The sequence below is a fragment of the Rhipicephalus sanguineus genome, chromosome 1 (genome assembly GCF_013339695.2).
Source record: "Rhipicephalus sanguineus isolate Rsan-2018 chromosome 1, BIME_Rsan_1.4, whole genome shotgun sequence".
NCBI classification, from domain to species: domain Eukaryota; kingdom Metazoa; phylum Arthropoda; class Arachnida; order Ixodida; family Ixodidae; genus Rhipicephalus; species Rhipicephalus sanguineus.
Genome location: NC_051176.1, coordinates 194,288,187 through 194,310,840, shown reverse-complemented (window position 1 = coordinate 194,310,840; position 22,654 = coordinate 194,288,187). Strand labels below are relative to the sequence as shown.

The following is a 22,654-nucleotide window of genomic DNA, read 5'->3' as shown; positions in this document are numbered from 1 at the left end:
CTACACTATAACCGAAGAGCAGTGGGGGGCCAAGTTATTGTACCCAGACCTGAAGAATCAGTGCAACTTGGTTCAACGGGCACGAGAGATGGCGAAGGCCCGCGGCTACCTAGAATAAGGAGGCCGCCCACTTTGGGTGCACAGTTCGCTTGCTCACAATAAACGTTTATTCTCGCTCTCTCAAGACTATCGCGTTCTCGCATGTGCCAGTATCCAGTCGACAGTATTCACATTAAAAAAATGAAGACAAGGGGGAGTGCATCCCCCCACCCCCTACAGCCCCTGCCCTGTTGATAACCTGCTTTAGATGGTGCAGGTGCAACATCTTGCGTACGTAAATATGAAATTATCGCAACGTTTTTATACTAAAGAATCAGCAGAGGCTGCCACTCCAGAATCGTTTTTTAAAATCCTCATTGGTAGAACTCCAAACAAGACAGACGTTCAGAGTGATAAGAAGTGATGAGAAATCGTTGAACAACGGCAGTTGCTGCCTTGACAAAGACAAGTCCACGTGTCGAAACGTTGGCTATACAGCAACACTGATTTCTCATCATTGGTACCTCTGCACGAGGAAAGAAAAACGTTGTTTAACTGTGTATTAAAGAAAAATAAAGGTAATAAATGTCAAGTATAATAAATATTTATTCTGAAGCACGGATACGACAGCATACTTGTAAAGCAACTAAAAGCAAAATGGCTTTTGTTGCCGCATTATTAAGCGACCGTGCTCATAAATGGACCTCACGTGCTGTTGCATGTGGCTGCTGAGCACTGCACGGGCCTGATTTCCTGGCGATGACGCGGACCGGACCCGCTTTGCGAACCCCGAACCGAGCAGATACCAAGAACAAGGCGGGCCCTGCAGTGGCGTAGGCAGTAATTTGTTTCGGTGGATGCATGTCCTTGATGTGATGTGGGGGCCGGGCATGCAAGTGCGGTCGAGTATCATTTTGCACTCTGTATCCCATGGCAGAAAGAAATTCCTGGAGGGCCACGTGCTCGGTGTGACACCCCCTGGCTACGCCACTGCATGCGTTCACCGCAAATCTTAGCCATGGTCCGCGTGTGCACCACCAGGCCCGACCCGGGCGCGCTGGAGGATTTTTGTTCATTATTATTATTATTATTATTATTATTATTATTATTATTATTATTATTATTATTATTATTATTATTATTATTACTACTACTACTACTACTACTACTACTACTACTACTACTACTACTACTACTACTACTACTACGACTATTATCATCATCGTCGTCGTCTGATCGCCCTCTACATCTAGCGGGCGATCAGACGGAAAATCCGGTGTGTACGTATATATATGTTACATACATGCATTGAATGTTGCTTTACACACAGTGGTATCTTGGAGGTAAATATGTGGAGCTGCTAAGCTCTAGGACACGGGTTCGATTGTCGGCAACGGTGGCTACATTTCACAGAGGGCGAAATGGAAGAGCACCTGCATACTTAGATTTAGGTGCACGGTAAAGAATTCGAGATGGGTGAAATTAATACGGCCCGCACTATGGAGTGCCTCGTACGTATAATCATACCATGGTTTCGGTGCAGTATATGAAAAGCCATTACAATACAAGCATAAGCACGATAAAATTACTGCAAATAATTTTTTTTAAACGAAGTGTTGAACTAGCACGAAAGAACAGTAGGTTGTCCAGGGTCCCCGGCTTAGGTACCCAACTGGCGCTCGTGGATGTTATGAAAAAAGAAACGGACAAATTGTCTGAAGAGCACTTCTTTGCATAATTTATTTTTTTTCTTACGCGAAAACAATGTTCTTCTTTTTATTAATTTTTTTTGGAAAATAGAAATTAGAACTTCATATCTGTTCTTTTATTTTCTATGCTGATGTGCACATAGGGCGAGCTCTATGCACGAGTCGCATCAGCTTGGCACAGAATGCCTTGGACCATGCAATGCATTAAGTTCCTGTGTTATCGAATACTCCATTTGAACCTGTTCAATAAAGGGGCCCGAGTCCGACCCGGGCCCGTGGCTTCAAGCCCGATCCCGACCCGGGCGGCCCCCGTGCCTCCTTCTCCCCCGTTATTGACGCATCTGACTGTAAACTATAGTACGATACAACTTAAGAAGTCCGGAGAGCTAGGCCCCGCCCAGATGACCGAAGCGCTGCAGCCAATCGCCTCCGCGACTAAAGAAATAGACGCGCTCGTGCACGGCCGTGGCCGCGGTGGCTCGTGCCACCGGCAATGTTCTCTGAAGGCGGGGCCACAGGCCATCCGGCTCATGACGTCAGTATGGAGTGCGCGCCCATTGGTGCAGGCGTGTGCGCATCCGCCTCTGAGGAGGAAATGCCGTGGACTTCTGAAGTTGTATCCGACTATAGTATATTCGTTCGCCAATATGTCATATCAGCATATCAATTCTGTGGTTGTGGAGCCCTACGTTGCCCGGGTAAATACATGGCATGAAAATAGTCACACAAGGCTTCGTTCCGTCCACGAACAATGCACTGGTCAAGTCTCATTCGTTCTCATTTGTGCGCAATGAAAGCACAGGCCAGTCCGTCTTGTATTCCGTGGAGGTAGTGGCGCACATTTCACGGAGAAGCGGCTTGTCTATCTTTCCGTTGCTAGTGCGGGGCATCTGGGCAAGGAATATAACACCGCCGCGCAGATGCATGTGTTCCGGGAACCTCGCTAAAAAAAAAAAAAAAAACACAGGCCCAAGTCAGATAGTATACGGGAGTCATATACAGTGTAGCTTAAAGAACCTTCTGCTCAGGCTGCTCAGCCATCATTCCATTGTGAAACCGACCGCAACTGCGCACCTTGACCGGTCGGGCGCAGTCGCGCGCGTGCATCTTCACAGAGATCAACAGACAGCTCACACGTACCACTACCCGCTGTGTTCCTGTGTCCGCGTTGAAGCGCTATACAGCACGAAGGTTGCTTTGCTTGCTGCAGCGGCCTCGTTTTCTTACGCCAGCTCTTGGCTGAATTACCCGCGGTCGGATGCATTGCTGTTGCTGTGTGCACAAGACAATGAAATTACTGCTAAACTGGTTGTGGGATTCCAAAGAATCGAATGCACACAGTTCGTTGTAATGTACCGGCACGCGTGATCACTGACACTTAATTCAATAAAGCTGTTCTTTTGCCGAAAGTGCTCAGTACTAATATATGGGACAAATACTTTTAGAGGATAAAAAGGAAACTCGAGAAGTGAAGGAGTACGCAGCACGCGAAGGAGCGGAAAATGATTGGCATAACATTGAGAGAGAGGAAAAAGGTTGAGTGGCTTAGAAAAGAAATATGTGCAGCCGATATCAGGAGCGTATTTTTTTTTATATAATATATATTATATATATATATATATATATATATATAATATATATATATATATATATATATATATATATATATATATATATATATATATATATATATATATATATATACACAGGCTGTTTCAAGAACTGTGTCCAACCTTCTCAAAAAATCAGGAAAATGCGATATTTGCTCGGGCCTTTCAGAATTGCTTTTTCTGTAGCGGCAGTAATCTTAAGGTAGTTAAGGACATCGTTTAGGACAGTAAGAAAGTTACATTAATTAACATTTTAATTAGAGGAGTTAGGTGACTGTGTCAAATTGCGTAATTGAAGTTCTTCGTGCCAGAAATCCATCCCAACTTTGAGATTTCGAGCGCCCTCTAGTAATTGTTGTGGCGTAATGAAATTCAACGAAATGCAACGGCTTTCAACAGCGAAAGCCATCGAATTCGGTTGAATTTCATTACTTTGTAATTATTACTAGAGGCCGCTTTTTCGAAATCTCAATGTTGGGATGGGTTTCTGGCACGAAGAACTTCAATTCCCTAATTTGACACAGTCACCTAACTCCACGAATTAAAAAGTTAATTAATTTACCTTTCTTAATTACTGTCTCAAGTCATGTCTCTAACCATCTGAAGATGCCTAGAGCTACAAAAATGTCATTCAGTCATTTTGGACGTCCCAGAAGAATATGGCAGTTGCGTTCTTCCATGTTTCTGTTTAGGTTTCGCCATTGAATTTGGTTGAATTTCATTACTTCGTAATTATTACCAGATGCCACTTTTCCGAAATCTCAAAGTTGAGTTGGGTTTCTGGCATGAAGAACTTCAATTGTCCCATTTGACACAACCACCTAACTCCACTAATTAAAAAGTTAATTAATTTAACTTTTTAATTACATTCCGAAATAATTTCTTTAACCATCTTAAAATCCCTGCCACTAAAGAAAAACCAATTCTGAAGGCGGCAATCAAATATCGCACTTTCCCGATTTTTTGAGAAGGTTGCACACATTTCTTGAAACACCCTGTATAATATGTACACATACAAAATGTAAGCATCTTCAGGAGGATGGGAAGAGGTTGAACATTCCGCACCCGTCCCCTGGCTACGCCACTGCAGATAACCGGTGGCCAGCGCAACGGAATGGACGTAAAGGGATGAGAAACGCAGCCGAGGACGTCATATGGTTAGGTGGGGTGATGAATTTAAGCGACAGGCACAATATGACATCGGCTCGTGCAAGAAACGGTTAGATGGAGATCATTGGCAGAGGCATGCTGCAATAAACATAAAAATAAGATTATAATGACTATGACGACAGCGCCAATAATGATTAACACAAGCAGTGCGGTGAAAGGTCTCTACAACGGAATTACCCGATAGCGAAGAACATCGCTGTGAAATTAAGGCGTTTCACTGTATGTTGAAGTGCCGAGCAACAAGGCACACAGAAAAAAAAAAAAAATTACACGGACGAGTGATGCTGCTTTCGCCCAGTTGCTTCATTTTTCTTGTGTTGCACTCCATAGTTGACTTGGTAATCAACTCTATAAGCTCTCGGTAGCACTGTAACCTATGGTATTCACAAAAGTTGCGCATTACGAGCTTTTCCACGTTCAGTCCGGTGCTGTCTGAATAACTTTTTTCGTGCCGCTGTAAATCACCGTGCTCTAAACAGCGAAAGATGGCAGGCGAACGCTCACCGGCTATTATCTCCTGCAGTCGCCGAGCTTCTTCGGCGGTAGCGTCGGCAGAGTTCTTGAGCACAACCGCGGCCACAGGTGACTCGCCGTAAACTGCGTGCGGCCGACCAACCACGGCTGCGTCGAGTACTCCAGAGAAGTCGAGGAGTGCTTCTTCCAGTTCCGTCGTGGCGACGTGTGTGCCGCCGCACTTCACCAAGTTCTTCAGCCGCTCCACCAGGTAGAACTGACCGCGTTCGTCGTAGTAGCCAAGATCTCCTACACGCTTGCACTCACACAGGCACGAGGGACCACGCAGGACCATGAAGGAAGGAAAAGAAAAAAGGAAAATAGAAGAAAAAGAAAGGACATTTAGAACGTTTTATGTGCAAGCGTATTAAAGAAGGAGTCACTGTAGCAGAGCTGTTTCATCTTATCGACTTAGACAGCAGTCGCGGTATAGGTTTCTCGCTAAGCAAAAATTCGGGCAAAGCAGTGCATTGCAAAATGTTTTATCTTGTCCGATGACGGAATACTGCATTACTGGAGGCGCATTGAGGGCCGCGCTGGTGGCCATCTTGCGCCGTAATATTTATTTTAACTAAAGTCCAGAGCTACAACTGCTATGGCAGTTGTAGCTCTGTAATATATTGTATTCACCAACCATGCTCTGCTTAGAACTGCTGGGGCAAAGCGTCCGCAGCGACGTCATTGTCAACATGCAGTTTTTTTATTATTTTTTGTTTCGACGAGTACATCAGATTAGATCCACCTCAAAAATAAAAACGTTTTAAAAGATTTGTTTACGAACAAAATGACGCTGCCAGATTGCAAACGCCTTCGGTAATTCAGCATTGCGTCAAAGGTACAACTCTTTACGTTTCACATGAAAAGTACTAATATGTCTGATTGTTGAAACGTGTATCGCACTGTTGTGAGTGTCTTGTGCTTGGCGTTTATCAAGCGACCATTGGAAAAAATACACGAATAACAGTGATGTTTTCGGGTGGAAAATCCATCTCATTCAGTAAGGGAGGCTTCCAACGAGGTATATAACGATGCGGGGTAAACATTCTGGCGTATTCGTATATTATATAATATTAATACTCAAAAAGCAAGGGCCGTTTGGTCCCCAAAAAATAAATATTCGTTAGTAAAAGTTTTTATTGGCTGGTTTAGTGTAGCACAAAACTACTTCACTTTTACACATAATCACCGTTAAATTCTAAGCACTTTTCGTACCGCTGCACCAGTTTCTTTAGTGCCTCTGCATAGAAGTTCGCCGCCTGGGAATTCTTTGCTGTTTGAGCTGGTCGGTAAGTATTTTTTAGTATCCACCTTGCACACACTCTGTGATATCTGAGCTTTTCAGTGACAATCGTGCAAATTGTAGTGCGGCTGACAAGAGAACTGTCAGTCGTCGATCTCATCGTAATTCCCTGTCCACTTGTTGAACAGTTTCATTGGTCTGGATTCTGTCCCTTCCACTCCGCTCTTCGCCGTGCACATTTGTGCGGCCATTTGTGAAGTTTCAACAGAATTTTTATGACCTTTCCTTCACTCATCACTTCATGTCCATAAACTAGACACAACTCCGCATAAATTTGAGAAGCTGATGGTCCTTTTGCAAGCAAAAATCGAATTACAGCTCGCACTTCACAACAGGCGCGAGCAACGATTTTCGCAGACATTGTCGTTTGCATTCCCCGACAAGCAGACGACTACCGAGTCAGAACAGTAACTTCAGTACCTTCGCGAAGAATTTACAGATGACACTGCACAATTAAATCTTCATTCTCACATGTAAATATTTAGACATTAGCAAACGGCCCGTACTTTTCGAATAGCTCTCGTAGAATCAGGGGTTTCGCGTCCCAAAACCACGATGATTATGAGGGACGCCGTAGTAGAGGGCTCCGGAAATTTCGACCATCTGGTGTTCTTTAATGTGCACAGCGCACGGGCCTCTACCATATATTATATACGAAGAGTATATATGTTTATTATCGAAGTATATTGCATATAAGGTACAACGTATATACAGAATGAGGTCTGGAAGTCACGAGACTGTGAGTGAGAGCTCCTATAATATCATACATCAGAGAGCAACATTTTTGTGAACAGCCGTAAGCATAGAAAGGTAAGTCATAGAAAATGATCAGGCAAGCAGAAATTAAAACATATATACAAAAAATAGAAAAACAGTTGCTATGAAGGCTGTTAAGTATTTGTCAGTTTTACAAATTAGGTATGAACGCAAGGTTTTTGTTTTTTACATATCTCGAAGGGTCTCTTATTTACACCTACAGGCAAAGGAATTCCAAAATGATACCGATGAAAATTTCCGCAGTAAACTTGCCATAATTAGTCCTGGGTTTATTTAACAGAAATTTATTTGATTCTGCAAAACGAGTCGATGATAGAAGAGGAAACTTATTAGTGTGCAGTAAAGGAATTGGCAGCTTTCCATTCGCACCTTTATATATGTTATAAAAAGGTTCGATTTCAATAACTCGATGACGCTGAGGTTTCCGAATGATACAAAAAGTTTATTCTACATATTTACAACTGGGTTAGCCCTCTCACGTTCTTGTTGGCAGCGCCGTCCGGCTCAGCAAGGGACAGTCTGGTCCCGTTCATTATCCCGTTCCCAGAACATATACGCAGGGGTCCAAATCACCCAACCTTTCTCGTAGGCAGGCAACTGTCGGCCAGAGACCCCGCGACGGTTCGGGCGAAAAGGAAGATCTTTAATAATATACAGGAATGCGGAGAAAATATCTGTTTAGCTTTTCAACCGATAAAATACCGTGCGAGTAGAGTAAGAAGGACGCATTCGACATGAAGCTGCGGAAAGTTATTATTCTTATTGCTTGGTTCTGAAGATGCTGGGTGGCTGATAGATGAGTAGCATACGTGTTCCCCCCTTGATGAGCTGCAATAGATGATATCGCTGCGAAAGAAAGCTTAGCAGGGTTGCCGTTGGGTAGATTTTAAAAGGAGCCAGAAATCAAGCTTTATGGCCAAATTTTAGGGACCAGATTTGTAGCCATATAAAACAGAAACGGCATTATAAATAGAGTTTTTATTATTGAACAATAAGCAACATAATTTTGAATAAGCAATAACATAGAAATAAGAACGCATTTTTTCTCTTGTTTGGTCTTTAAGCGACAAATAAATTGCAAATGATTGAACAAAGTATAATACGCTCAGTGCGATTGCGCATAGTTTATGTAGAATGGATAGCGTTCTTGCCAGAGAGTGTAATTTTAGAAGATACCAGCTAACAAGCCAGACAATGGAAGAAATAAACATTGAAGTAGTTTTTCCTTGCAGCCGCAGACCGATATTGTTTACCATATATCAGAAGCAGTCCAGGTTTAAGTAGTAAAACCTGGTTGAAGATGAACACTCCAGCGTCATTCTATTGCGGACCTCTGTTTTTGTCACGTTCACACGAGAACACGCGTTGCACCTCATCATTAAAAAAGCGATGCACAGCTTCAGCATAGACCGCGGGCAGCGTGAGTGGGGTACTTGTCACGCGTTTGCCAACACGCCTGCATCTTTGTCACTGTCTTTGTAGGCACAAAGAGAATATCAATGCCTCTAGGTACAATAACATTATTGGGCATCCAATTATTTCTGCATGCAGAAACTGAATAACGCGGACGGGTGGTGGCGGTATATATATATATATAATATATATATATATATATATATATATATATATATATATATATATATATATATATATATATATATATATATATATATATATATATATATATATATATATTATTATATATTCTCGCTCGAATCGGTAAAATAGTAACTTTATGTTGTACCTCGCCTCAAACCACCCCAGGATCAAGCATTTATTTTTTGCTGAAATCTGCCTGGTTGTTTTTTCCCAGAAGAAAACAAAAGCGCGCGAAACACGCCAAATATGAAGTCGACGCGCGCTCACGCGCCTCTACTCAAGCGCTTCCAAGCGTTCTCTGATTGATACACGGCTGCGCTCGTCCATTGTACATGCAGTGCTTCACGCTGTTTGATGGACGCGTATTAAAACACGCTGCTGACGCGTCCATCATCGAGCGTGAAGCCCCGTACAATGCGGTGATGAACGGACGCAGCCGTGCATCAACTAAAGAACGCTTGGAAGCGCTGGAGTAGAGGCGCGCGAGAGCGCGTCTATTTCATATTTGGCGTGTTTCGAGTGGTTTTGTTTTTTTCTCGGAATTAACAACCAGGCAGATTGCAGCAAAAAATAAAGGCTTGCTTCTAGGTTCATTTGAGGCAAGGTACAACATAAAGCTAATATTTTACCGATTCGAGCAAGAATAAAAAAGTTGTTTAATTAAAGCTAATTAATTAATTAATCAGCGCTTAGTCATGAAAAAAAATACAGGCTGTATGCACACAACGACACAACTTTCCTAGAGCGCATGTTTTTTTTTTTAAATCTTGGTCCAAGTTAGCTGGGACAGCCGGTATATATATAAATATATATATATATATATATATATATATATATATAATATATATATATATATATATATATATATATATATATATATATATATATATATATTATATATATATATATATATATATATATATCTTCGTCCTTGTTAATTGTGAAGTTACTTGCTTGCATCGCCCGTGTTGACGTTAATTTTTGCCACTCCATGATCTATAATATCTACAGCTACTGCGTTGAAATAGATACATAAATTGAAACGGTTTTTATCGCTTTGCGGCTTGTGCGTACGTTGTTACTATAATGAAAGCAATCTTATTCTTCGGAAGTAATATGTCTAAGAAACGACATAGTCAAAGAGCATCGAAAAATAAGTTTGAAAGCTCTCCGATGTAAACAGCAAATCGTATATTCCTTAGCAAAACGGTACCAACATTGTTACGACCGCCACGTGCGTTTCTTAATTACTGACAGCTGCTAAATGACGATCTAGACAAACTGCACAGCGAATGTTGCAGCATAAACACTTCTGGGGAACCAGTTTCTGACCAACCATGCGTGCCCCCCGCCCGTCATCAATTTCTCCCCTCACCAAGGAGGCCAGCGCATGCGATTAGGTCACTGTTCGCGAACTCGGGTCGCCAAAATCGTTGCGATGCATTGGTGTTTTTATCTTCTTTTTCCTCTTTTTGTAATGTTGTAGAGGTTCGTTCAAATGCACACTTCTATGTGCATATACGTACCGGTTCGAAGCCAGCCTTCCTTATCTAGCACTTCTGCAGTTTCCCTCGGCTTGTTGAGGTAGCACTTCATGACGCACGGAAGCTTGACGACGATCTCGCCGAGCCGTCGAGGTGGAAGCGGCTCGTTTGATTCCAGGTCTAAGACCTGCGAATTTGTTGAACTGTCTCAGTGTCCATCCCCCAAACGGCCATTATACGGTCGCTTTTGAAACTTCTTGTATGAGACAATCGGGAAGAACAATTGAGCAATCACGCATCGTCATCGCCTTGTCTCTGCCCGGGCCTCATCGTCCTCGTCTAACTCCATGCAGGCCGCTTCTTATTCGAGATCATATCTTGGTATCGGACTCGAGAACCGTGTGACATGATCGCAATTATTTTCACGCCCTGATCACTGAGGATGGTGTTCATGAAGTAGCGAGAATTATCTGTATAGTTACCTTATCTTGCCGACGAACGACATGCTTCCAATTGCGCGATCAGCAGTCACAAACCGGCAGGGTTCTGTTTGGTGTCACAGAAGTCAGGCAACTTGGGGCACACCACGGACGCTAGCAAAATACTGAGAATCGCGAAGCGGCTCGTGGGTTACGTGCGCCCTAGTGACAAGGGCACACCGCGGACGCTGGCACGGATGCGCCTGCCCCGAAGGGGCAGGCGCGCGGGCTAAACAGCGCGTGACCGCGACAGCGGCCAGTAGCGCGTGACGGAGACCCTGCCAACCGGCCATTGAGCGTCCGCGAAATGGCCGCACTCGCGAAGCGAGGGCGAAGCCACGATTAGTTTTCCGCGCCCGAAGGGCGCAGAGGGCCTTCACTGAGCAACAGGGAAAAACTGCCGGCAACTTTGCGCGCGTCCGTGCCAGCGTCCGTGGTGTGCCCGTGTCGTGTCACTAGTGTCACTAGTGTCACAGGGGCGCACTGCCCCAAGTTGCCAGACTTCTGTGACACCAAACAGAACCCTGCCCACACACCTTCGGAACTGCGAGACCCCTGCCAGGAAGTCGAAGGCATGATAGTGTATACGCGTGCTTTTGGGACGTCAAACCCCAACAATTATTATGCAAACGCGTGGAACACGAGCGATTTTTTGTCGACGAATTCTTTATGGACGTTGCAGGGGCCTTGTATGTAGTGTTCAAGTCCAAAGTTAGTCTCGTATGAAGTTCTTCTATTAACATACAGCTACTCAAGAGAGACAAGGGAGCCAAGTTTTGGTATGAGGTGCACATCACTCTTAATTTTTCAAGACATTGCTAACTGCTTTAGGGAAACACTCTGTCATAAGACATATAGCGACGCATCGGTCCGTACTGCGGCATTTAGCCAGTAACCGGTCGATACGCATTTCGCGTCCGATGATGAATCATGCTATAAAGAATTATATTTCAAAGGGTTTAGTGACACCAAATAGTTTAAATCATTGTCGACACATATTAAGGGCAGCGCTTTTGGTAGAAACCTATATACTGTATATGCGTTGAAGTGTTGCCTGCAATGTCAATATCCTGATGGTTGCGGATCTTCAATGTCAGTCTTATACGACGGTTGCGGACCTCATCAGCTCGACGATCAAAAATGCTGACGGAGAGCACAAACCTTCATCTGCACCATAGGCCCTGGATAGCCTAGAACGCCGGAGGTTAGCTGGCCATCGAAGAAGCCAGCAACGACGCCGCAGGCCTCGGTCAGCCCGTAGCACGGCCGCAGCCAGGTGAGCGTGAAAGCGCGCTGCACAGCGTCACGTATGCTTGCATGGAGGCAGTAGCCTATCGAGGCCACCTTGCGCAGCGACGGCACAGGAGCGTCATTCCGAAGGGCGCAATGAGCTAGTTGATGCAGCAGCTGCGGCGACGCTATGATGAAGGATACCTGCAGTGGACCAGAGACGAAGCGGAACAGCTCATGCGCTTTGCCGCATTGCTAAAGCAGTATGGACAAACGGGCCCGAAAATCGTTGGTTCGGTTCACCGACGACAGCGATGTGGCTGAGCTGCAAACAATCGCGCCGTAGCAACTGTCTGTGCGAATCGCATATAGGATACTGAACTATGTCGACTGCAGTGGAAACATTGCAAGGCAGTCAGTGCTCAAGGCATGCAACTCCTGAAAATATATTACATAGGACAGCTTACGAATTATTTGTCCCCAAATTCGCGGCGTTAGATCTTGACAATTCCACCTGTCACATTCTAAACCATTCTCGCAAACCTACGGTGGATGGCGGTAGAAAATGCCGCCCACTGTTCCCGCTTATCGCCCGCGGCTCCGAGTGACCCCGTTGAAATGCGCGCCTGGGGAATCTGGGGAACTGTGCCGCCCGCCACCTGGTTATGTCAAAGGAAGACTAGGCAGGTGGCCTTGTGGTTTAAAAGATCGCCAACTCCAGTGTCAGCGCTAGAACAGTACAAGCGGCCTTGCTTCCGTTTTCTATGTGCGTCATAGATACCAGAAATGCGTGACCAAAAAGGAAATGCGGATATATATGTATATATATATATATGTATATGTGTATACATATATACATATATGTATATATATGTATATACATATATATAGACATACAGATATATTAATATATATATATATATATATATATATATATATATATATATATATATATATATATATATATATATATATATTCCCAGCTATCCTTTCCTTAGCCAAGGGTTAAAAATGCAATATTAGAGGCAGGCCAGTGACATGAGTTGCACATTGCTGACAGCCACCTTGTGCACTGCAGACAATTTTTGTTGTTTTGTAATTAATGAATTTGTTAATTAGGCTTATTTAACTAAATTGCTAAATACTGACTTTAGGCAAGAAATGTGACTTGCAAATTTCAAGAGCGTCTTCAGAAACCTCCATTGCATTATTTGCGATAAATAAGGTCTCACGTATACCATTTTTTCCAAGCTGCAAAGAAAGCCCACGAAATACAAAAAGAACCACGTGACTAGCGCATTCGCGCGCAGCGAACGTGCTGCTCTCAGCCGTGGTTTGAGCGAACGAAATCAGCTGCGGCCGCGACCCGCCGGCTCCGTTGCAGCGGTAGGCCGATAGGTTAACGGTGGTTTCTTGGCCCGCCCTCGCTACAACTTGCATCGTCACGAGCACCAACTAGCTGACGCGGGCCGAGAAACCACCGCCAACTTATCGGCCTACCGCTGCAACGGAGCTGGTGAGTCGCGGCTGCAGCTGATTTCGGTCGCTCAAACCACGGCTGAGTGCAGCACCTTCGCTGCGCTCGAATGCGCTATAGTCACGGGACGGACGGACGGAAAAAACTTTATTAAGAAAAAAAAAAACACCTGCAAGGTTGCCGGCCCGGGCTCAGGCCACCCGGGCATTATGTGCGGTGAAGCATAGCCTTTCCACCACTGCCCGGGCCCGCTGGATTGCCCATAGTCGTTCTTGTAGATCTGAGCTAGTCAGAGCGCTTAGCCATCGCTCCTCGAGAAGGTCCGGTCCTATGTTGTCGTATTTGTATATTGTGCTGATCCGTGTGCATTTCCATAAGATATGTGCCATATCTGCGTGTTCGTGCTTGCAGAGCATACAGCTCGCTTCTGGGTATTGTCTGGAATTTACTCTGTTTAGGTGTACTGGATTTGGGAAAGTTCTGGTTTGCAATCTTCTCCAATCTGTTTCTTGAGATCTGTCTAGTTGTTTGTGTGGTGGTGGGTATTCTTCTCGTTGCTGCTTATAGTGTGCCAGTATGTCGTGGTACGTGATGAGTCTGTCTCTGTCGTCTTGAATCGCTACTTCGTCATTGTCGCCTCATCCGTCTTCCCCATCGCCTCCACCGCAGTCGTACCTCCTTCCGTGGTGGATGAGAGGTGTGGGGCCGTCACTGACCGAGCCGCGGTGGGTTAGGTCTCGCGCGGTTCGGTGGGCCTTCTCGTTGAGGTTGGGAGGGATACTCGAATCTTCTGTGTTGACTTCCCCCATGTGTGCCGGGATCCATTTGAGGTATTTGGGTGTAATTTGGCCGTTCCGGAAGTCTTCTGCTCTGCGGTTCAGGATTTTGGCTGCTTCGCTGTAGACCCATCCCTTTGTGAAATTTCTAATGGCCGTCTTGGAGTCACTGATTATTGTTCTGTCTTGTTGATTCTGTCTTGTTGACCATTGATTACGGCCAGTGCAATTGCCGTTTCTTCCGCTGCCTCTGATGATCTGGTCCTTACGGAGCCCGTTGTCACAGTCTTCCCCTTCGTGTCTACGACTGCCATTGCGAAGAGGGAGCTGCTGACAACATCAGTATTGATGTCCAGGTTTCGGGGATAACGGGCGGCGTCTACAAAAAGCACCCCCTCCCACGCGCCGTGGTTTTTGAGGATCGTTTTCGTGCGGCATTTTCTTCTCTCGACGTTGTGTGCGGGGTGCATATTCTTCGGGATGTTTTCCGTGATTATTGCTGATCGGACGTTCGGGTGAATTTGCATCTTCGGGCCCCTCATTCCGTGGTAGTTTATGGAGATCTTTTCCATAGGTGTTTTTTTTTGTATTTCGCGGGCTTTCTTTGCAGCTTAGAAAAAAAAATGGTACACGTGAGACTTTCTTTATCGCAAATAATGCAATGGGGTTTCTGAAGACGCTGTCGAACTTTTCAATTCGCATTTCTTGCCTAAAGTCAGTGTTTAGAAATTTAGTTAAATATTCCTAATTAACAAAAAAATAATTAAAAAAACAACAAAAATTATCTGCAGTGCGCAAGGTGACTGTCAGCAATGTGCAACTGATTTCACTGGCCTGCCTCTAATATTGCATTTTTAACCCTTGACTAAGGATAGCTAGGACACCCGGTTTATATATATATATATATATATATATATATATATATATATATATATATATATATATATATATATATATATATATATATATATATATTATATATTATATATATATATATAATGTTACGGGTAGCTTGGTAACTATTTATTAAATCGTTAAAACAGCGCAGGGTGGACAAGATGGCGTCAGTCCAGCAACAACCAGAGAAGCGACGTCGTCTTCCTCGTCTTTCATGCAGCCACGCTGCGGCGGCTGTATGGTATCATAACCCCCCGGCGGTAGAAGCACCGTCTCGGTGCTTAATCTACACAGATGTGGTCGAGGGAGGGTAATAAGGCTTGAGCCTAGACACGTGAACGACGTCGCTCGTAGCTGATGATGACGTTGTTGGATCGGCTGGGACGATCTCATACGTAACGTCAGTGATGACGTAACGTCAGCCCCCACACGCCGAGTGGGAGACCAGAGGAGCACAAGAGAACCCGGAGAAAAGTGCACGTCTCTATGACGACAATCATAGAGCTGTCTTTGGTGCTCCTGCGAGGCCTCGAGGCGATTACGGGCGAGTTGGCGCGCGTGGTCGGCGCGGGCGATGGCTTCGGCGGCATATTCGGTGGCGGAGGGCAGCAAGGTGTCCAAGGGTAGTGCGGGTTCTCGTCCGTATAGGAGATAGAATGGTGAATAGCCGGCAGTGTCGTGACGCGAGGAATTGTAGGCGAACGTCACATATGGCAAATGAATGTCCCAGTCCTGGTGCCGCGACGTATTTCGCGAGCATGTCGGTCATGGTCCTGTTGAGGCGCTCCGTGAGGCCGTTCGTCTGTGGATGGTACGAAGTCGTAAACTTGTGTTTGGTATTGCAAGACCGCAGGATTTCGTCAACGACAGCTGAGAGAAAGGTGCGGCCACGGTCAGTGAGAAGTTGGCTAGGGGCTCCGTGCACTAAAATTATGTCGTACAACAGAAAGTCCGCAACGTCGGTAGCGCAACTCGTCGGAAGCGTTCGTGTGATAGCGTACCGCGTCGCGTAGTCTGTGGCGACAGCAATCCATTTATTTCCGGAGCTGGAGAGTGGGAAAGGACCAAGCAGGTCGAGACCAACTCGAAAAAAAATTCGGCAGATCCCACGTACCATGGGAGTCGATGTTATGCGAAGCATGCGACGGGTAGGTGACTGGCGCGTAACTTTTTTTAGTGAGCGACACGTTACAAAATGATACTAAAGATCTGTATAAATTTTATGCGCACACATATATATGCTGAAGAGCCGCATGTGTGTTGTATAACCACTTGTTTACGGTTGAGTAACGCTGCCAATGGCAACGTGGGTATTACCAACACCAGAAGCGTTAAGGTGATATGTAGTGCTTATTCGTGTCCCGAGAACACACGCACGTTTCACGAACCCGTGTGCATGTGTGGAAGAAGTTCTTGACAGTTCTTGAACAAAGGCGTCATCACCGTGATCAATGAGCACCAGCAGCTGGTCATGACTTGTTATAGTATCCGGTCGTGATCGTGGTGACGAGGGGTCCATGTGTAGTGAAGTATGTGGTATAGTAGAGCTGTTGGAATTCGTGGATGCCTCGGTCATTTCGTCAACAAATTGTCTGTCGACAGAGCCGGCGACATGTCGGAACCTGAAGCCAGCCTTCGCGTTGGTGAGGTATAGGCCGTCGAGGCTGGTAAGGCTGGATAGTGCTACGCAGACCAACCTCAGTGGCTGATGTTTGTCGTATTCGTAGGCTACCTGGGCGTATGTGGCCTACGTAGCCTAATCCACAAAGCGGCTGTCAATCAATCTGGCCGAGGCATCCACGACCGAGGCATCCACGAATTCCAACAGCTCTACTATACCACATACTTCACTACACATGGACCCCTCGGTCAGCATGAGGCCATCGCCCAGCCTCGTAAGAAATGAAGAGGAGACTGCGTCGTTCTGGCGGACGAAGTGCACTTTACGGTGCGGTTATGTGGATATCATATGTAACTTTCGTTAATGTATTCCTCTGGGGCCGAGGAATGCTTCAATATATCTTGCTCAATCATAGGAATACAAATGTAATCTTTATTAGACTGCTATAAAAGCGGAGCCAACACTGGAACTACAGACGTTAATCTGATATGACGCCTGCATCGTAGGAGTACACATCGTAGGATTATCATGTAGTGTTTATTGCGTTCTTTTAAAATTAGACAGCCAGCACCACAAGCACAATTGACGTTGCACCGATATAACACCTGCGTATGCTGTTTTTCCCAACCAGTTTATAGACCTGGCGTGGCTCAGTGGTAGAATATCTGATTGCCGCGCAGAATGCTTGGGTTCGATTCCGGCTGGGATCCTAATTTTCATTCTTTCAATTCGTTCAGTCAACGCTGCCGATGTTGGTTTTTCCTTAACGATCTAGCATTTAAGTTACCAATGTCTGTCCTCGCTGTTCCTGGGTAGATATAAACTGTCAATCACCTGTAACGCATACCCGTACCCCGCGGCCCGTGGTAAACGGGTATGTGCCACACGTGTCTAGTGGAAAGGGTTTGACGACGTACGCGAAAGGATTTTTAATGTTATTCATGTCCTGAACGGGCAATCATATTTGTCAAATACTCTTACCCTACCATGCAAATGTTGGTCTACACCAAGTTAAGGAGGCGATCATGAGAGCACCCAGACGTAGGCGGCTAGATAGATAGATAGATAGATACGTAGATAGAAACGCTCAAAGTGCCAGAGGTTCGCTAAGAAATGCTTCGCATTTAAAAGGTTCAGCGGGAACATCGATCGGCTGAAGGCATCCAGCTGGAAGGGCAGACGGCCTTTTGCGGCGCTGGCAGGGCTCACAAGCGGCGACACAGCGTCGAACAGAACGGGCAAGTCCAGGCCAAGAAAAACGACGACGTACACGGTCGTATGTGCGGGAAACGCCCAAGTGGCCCGCCAACGGAGCGTCATGAAGTTGGTGCAGGACAGTCGAACGCAGGTGGGCTGGTATGACGAGGAGTAAGTCGGAGCCGAGTGGATCGAGGTTGCGGCGGTATAGGATCCCGTCTTTGACGAGATACATTCGTAGAGGCGCGTCGCGAGGCGTTGACTCAAGTTGGTCAATAATGGCTCGTAAAGAAGGATCCCTGCGTTGCTCTTCGCCAATATTGAGCAGCTGTGACACAGAAAAAGCGTCTGCGATGGTGTCAGTATCGGTTGCTTCCTCCACAGGGTAGCGGGATAAAGAATCCGCATCCTGATGCAATCGCCCTGTTTTATACGTTACAGAGAACGTGTATTCTTGCAGGCGTAGAGCCCAGCGAGCGAGTCGTCCTGTGGGATCCTTGAGTGAGGCTAGCCAGCAGAGCGCGTGATGGTCGGTGACGACACGGAATGGGCGCCCGTATAAGTATGGACGAAACTTGGCGACTGCCCACACAAGAGCGAGGCACTCGCGCTCCGTAATTGAATAGTTGCGCTCGGCGGGAGAGAGCAGTCGGCTTGCATAGGCTATAACACGGTCGTGTCCACGTTGGTGTTGCAATAACATTGCTCCTATGCCATGCCCACTGGCGTCAGTGCGGACCTCGGTTGAAGCTGATGGGTCGAAGTGGGCCAAGACTGGCGGCGTGCATGGTAAGCAGGGTCGTAAGTTGGGAAAAAGATGAGGCTTGATCAGGGCCCCAGTAAAACGGGGCGTCTTTCTTCAAGAGGTCTGTGAGGGGGCGTGCAATGGTCGCAAAGTCCTTAACAAAGCGCCGGAAATAGGAGCACAGCCCCACAAAGCTGCGAACATCCTTTGGGGACTTCGGAACAGGAAAGTTTATAACGGCGCGAATTTTCTCTGGATCTGGGCGCACGCCTGTGGCATCGACGAGGTGGCCAAGCACGGTGATTTGACGACGAGCAAAGTGGCACTTAGAGCAGTTCAGTTGAAGTCCGGCTCTACGGAAAACGTCAAGAATTGCCTCTAAACGAGTGAGATGTGAGTCGAATGTGGGCGAAAAAACAATAACGTCGTCGAGATAACACAAGCAGGTGGACCATTTGAACCCTTGGAGCAATGAGTCCATCATTCTTTCGAAGGTGGCCGGCGCATTACAGAGACCGAAGGGCATCACCTTGAACTGATAAAGACCATCAGGAGTGACAAATGCGGTCTTCTCGCGGTCCATGTCATCGACGGCTATCTGCCAGTAGCCAGACCGAAGGTCGATAGTTGAAAAATAAGTAGCACCATACAGGCAGTCTAGGGCGTCGTCGATGCGGGGCAAAGGGTAAACATCTTTTTTGGTAATCTTGTTGAGGTGCCGATAATCTACACAAAAGCGCCATGTTCCATCCTTCTTTTTGACAAGGACGACGGGAGAAGGCCAGGGGCTGCACGAGGGTTCGATAATGTCTTTCGCGAGCATCTTCTCGACTTCCTGTTGTATTGCTGTACGCTCCGACGCGGAAACACGATATGGACACCTGTGAATCGGATTCGCATCGCCAGTATTGATGCGATGCGTAACGACGGTCGTTTGGCTTAAGGATGTACTGGCAAAATAAAAAATATCGCGATAGCGCTCCAGGACGTGGCAAAGAGCTGCAGCTTGATCAGACGTGAGGTCCGATGAAACCGTCCGTTCAATGTCGACGCCCGAGGATGGTGATGAAGTTGAACCTTGGGCTGAGCTGCAGCAATCGTCCACTCTGAAGGGCTCGACATGGTGGTCCTGAAGAGCGGTAATTTGGGCGAGGGAGATACCCTGTGGAAGAACTTGTGCAGTCAGTGCGAAATTGACAAGAGGAAGGCAGGTGCGGTTTCCAGTAATTGTCAGAATTGTGTGCGGAACAGCGACGCCACGCGTAAGCATCACAGCAGGAATCGGTGCAACCATGTAATCGCCGTCAGGTACAGGTGGCGTGGAGGATAAGTCGACGTGTATAACGGAATTAGGCGGGAGGCGTATGAAATCCATGCAGCTGAGACGACTTTGAGGTGGGTCGGTCGAATCGGAAAGGAGAGGCAAATCAAGGTGAAGAGAGCCGGCTGAACAGTCTATGCGGGCAGAGTGAGTGGCTAGGAAATCCATACCGAGAATGAGTTCATGAGGGCAATGTTCGATAACGGCAAAAGAACGACAGCGCTTCTATCTTCAATAGTCCACTCGGGCAGAGCACATGCCAAGGATAGCGGCAGTTCCCCCGTTCGGCGACTCGTACGGCTCGGTTAGGGCGGGCGTGACAACCTTCTTAAGTCGGCGGCGAAGAGCAGCACTCATAATGGACACATGCGCCCCAGTATCTATTACGCGCTCACAGGAACATCGTCCACAGTAACGTCTAAAAAGATTCCGGTTGGTCGTTAACGTCAAACGAGGATTCTTGCTGAGGTCGTCGATGCAGCTCCACCTCCAGAAGCTGCCTGCCTAGTTTTCCGGTCGGAGGGCGATGTGAATAGGTCGGAGAGGCAGCATGGCGAGACTGTGGGGGCGAGCGAGATGGACGGCGAGCAGGGGATGGTGAGCGGTTCGTAGCGAGGGTCTGGTCAGAGGTGCGGCAGGAGCAGAGAATGTTGGCCGCGCCATAGAAAGATGCAAGTGTTGAGGACGACTGGGTGACAGAACTGGCCTGGTTTGGAGACCCTAGTGTGCCGTTGGAGCCCAGTGGTTGCGGCAATGGCGAGCGATATGACCAACGCGTCGGCAGTTAAAACATATGGGCTTGTCGTCAAAGGTACGCCATTCGGACAGGTTGCGTGTCGAGAATAGTTGGAAGCAAGTCGAGGAGCGGACGGCCGACGATAAAAAGGCTCAGCAGAGTATAGAGGTGGAACAGGATGTAGGCCGACGTTCGGTAATTCTTGACGGACGACGGCCTGGATCAAGGAAAGCGTGGTCGGGGAAGGCTCAGGCGTTGGGAATGGAGTGACTGCGGTTGCGCTGCCTCGACTTCTCGACGAAATGATGCGGGTGAGGTTGTCACATGGAGGGGTCTGGCCGAAGACGTCATCACAAGGACGAGTAGGCGCTGTGTTCGGAAGGCGCGTGATGCTTTGAGGTACGCGGCGGGCTTTAGCCTGTTCGAGACGGCGGCATTCTTTAAGGATCGTGTCGATGCTCGCGACGTTGTTAAAAACCAGCAGATTGAAGGCATCGTCGGCAATACCTTTTAGGATGTGGTTACTTTCTCGTCCTCCGACATGCGCTGGTCGGCCTGCTACAAAGAGCCAAGACGTCAAGAATGTAGGAGACGTATGATTCCGTAGATGTCTGGGGCGAGTGTGGCGAGAGCCTTCTTTGCAGCGAGCTGACGACCAGAGGAATCGCCGAAAAGGTCGCGGATCTTCTCTTTGAAGAGATCCCAGCTCGTTATTTCGTCTTCGTGGTTTTCGAACCGTGTCCGCGGAGTGCCGTCGAGGTAAAAAAGAACGTTAGCTAGCATGAGTGTACGGTCCCAGCGGTGCGTAGCACTGACGCGCTCGTACCGGTGCAGCCAGGCGTCAACGTCGGTAGAACCATCTCCGGAGAAAGTGCCTGAATCTCGGGGGGGCGAGAACGTGACGTAGGTTGTAGCTGGGGCGGAAGGGGTCGGCGGTGATGAAGCTCCGGCAGGCGAAGTCGGTGAGGGCTCGCCGGTGTTGCGACCGCTGCGCGTCTCCATGCGCGTCGTCTTTCATGCAGCCACGCTGCGGCGGCTGTATGGTATCAAAATATATATATATATATATATATATATATATATATATATATATATATATATATATATATATATATATATATATATATATATATATATGTGTGTGTGTGTGTGTGTGTGTGTGTGTGTGGTGTGTGTGTGTGTGTGTGTGTGTGTGTGTGTGTGTGTGTGTGTGTGTGCCGCCGGCGGGGACCGAACCTGCAACCGTCGAATTACGCGTCCGATGTTCTACCAATTGAGCTACAGCGGTGGTCATCCCCCCGTCCACTTCATTGCGAGCTCAATTGGGAGCTTCGCTGTAGCTCAACTGGTAGAGCATCGGACGCGTAATTCAATGGTTGCAGGTTCGGTCCCTGTCGGCGGCAAGTTATCTTTTCGTCCACTTTACTTTCTCCACATTTATATCATAATTACTACAAATAACATCCCTGTACTTTCCTTGGCATTAATGTGCGTTAGTTCTAATTAATATTGTGTCTAACAAAGAAAAAACGAGCCCTTAAAATTCCCCTTCTTTCCTTAATTTATAGCGAGGGTCTCGTTCTAGCAGACTTGATGTCTTCAGGCAGTATGCGAGGGATATATATGGTCAGCTGCCATCTTGTCAAAAGTTCACGTGCTACGTGACGCCAACAGGCAGAAAAAGTGTTCCACACTCGCCACCATGGCTGCGATCGGCGCTCACTAACACTCCCAGGTTTAAATGCACATAAATACCCATGAAGGGGACGGGGGGACGACCGCCGCTGTAGCTGAATTGGTAGAGCATAGGACGCGCAATTCGAAGGTTGCAGGTTCGGTCCCTGCCGGTGGCAAGTTCTCTTTTAGTCCACTTTTATTTTCTCCACATTTATATCATGATTACTACGACTAACATCCCCTGTACTTTCCTTGGCATTAATGTGTGTTAGTTCTCATTAATATTGGGTCTAGCAA

General features: G+C 46.7%; 1 protein-coding gene across 1 annotated transcript in view; it reads right to left on the bottom strand.

Moving 5' to 3' along the window:
* Nucleotides 1-1,903: 1,903 nt before the first annotated feature.
* The window catches only part of LOC119404849 (uncharacterized), a 32,293-nt gene continuing 11,542 nt past the window's right edge, over nucleotides 1,904-22,654 (bottom strand). Inside the window, exons 6-9 of the mRNA XM_037671532.2 lie at nucleotides 11,842-12,114; nucleotides 10,244-10,388; nucleotides 5,033-5,290; nucleotides 1,904-2,691 (exon numbers count right to left, since the gene is read on the bottom strand). Of these exons, the coding sequence (XP_037527460.2) occupies nucleotides 2,516-2,691; nucleotides 5,033-5,290; nucleotides 10,244-10,388; nucleotides 11,842-12,114 (852 nt within the window). The 3' untranslated portion in view covers nucleotides 1,904-2,515. The remainder of the gene's footprint in view (nucleotides 2,692-5,032; nucleotides 5,291-10,243; nucleotides 10,389-11,841; nucleotides 12,115-22,654) is intronic.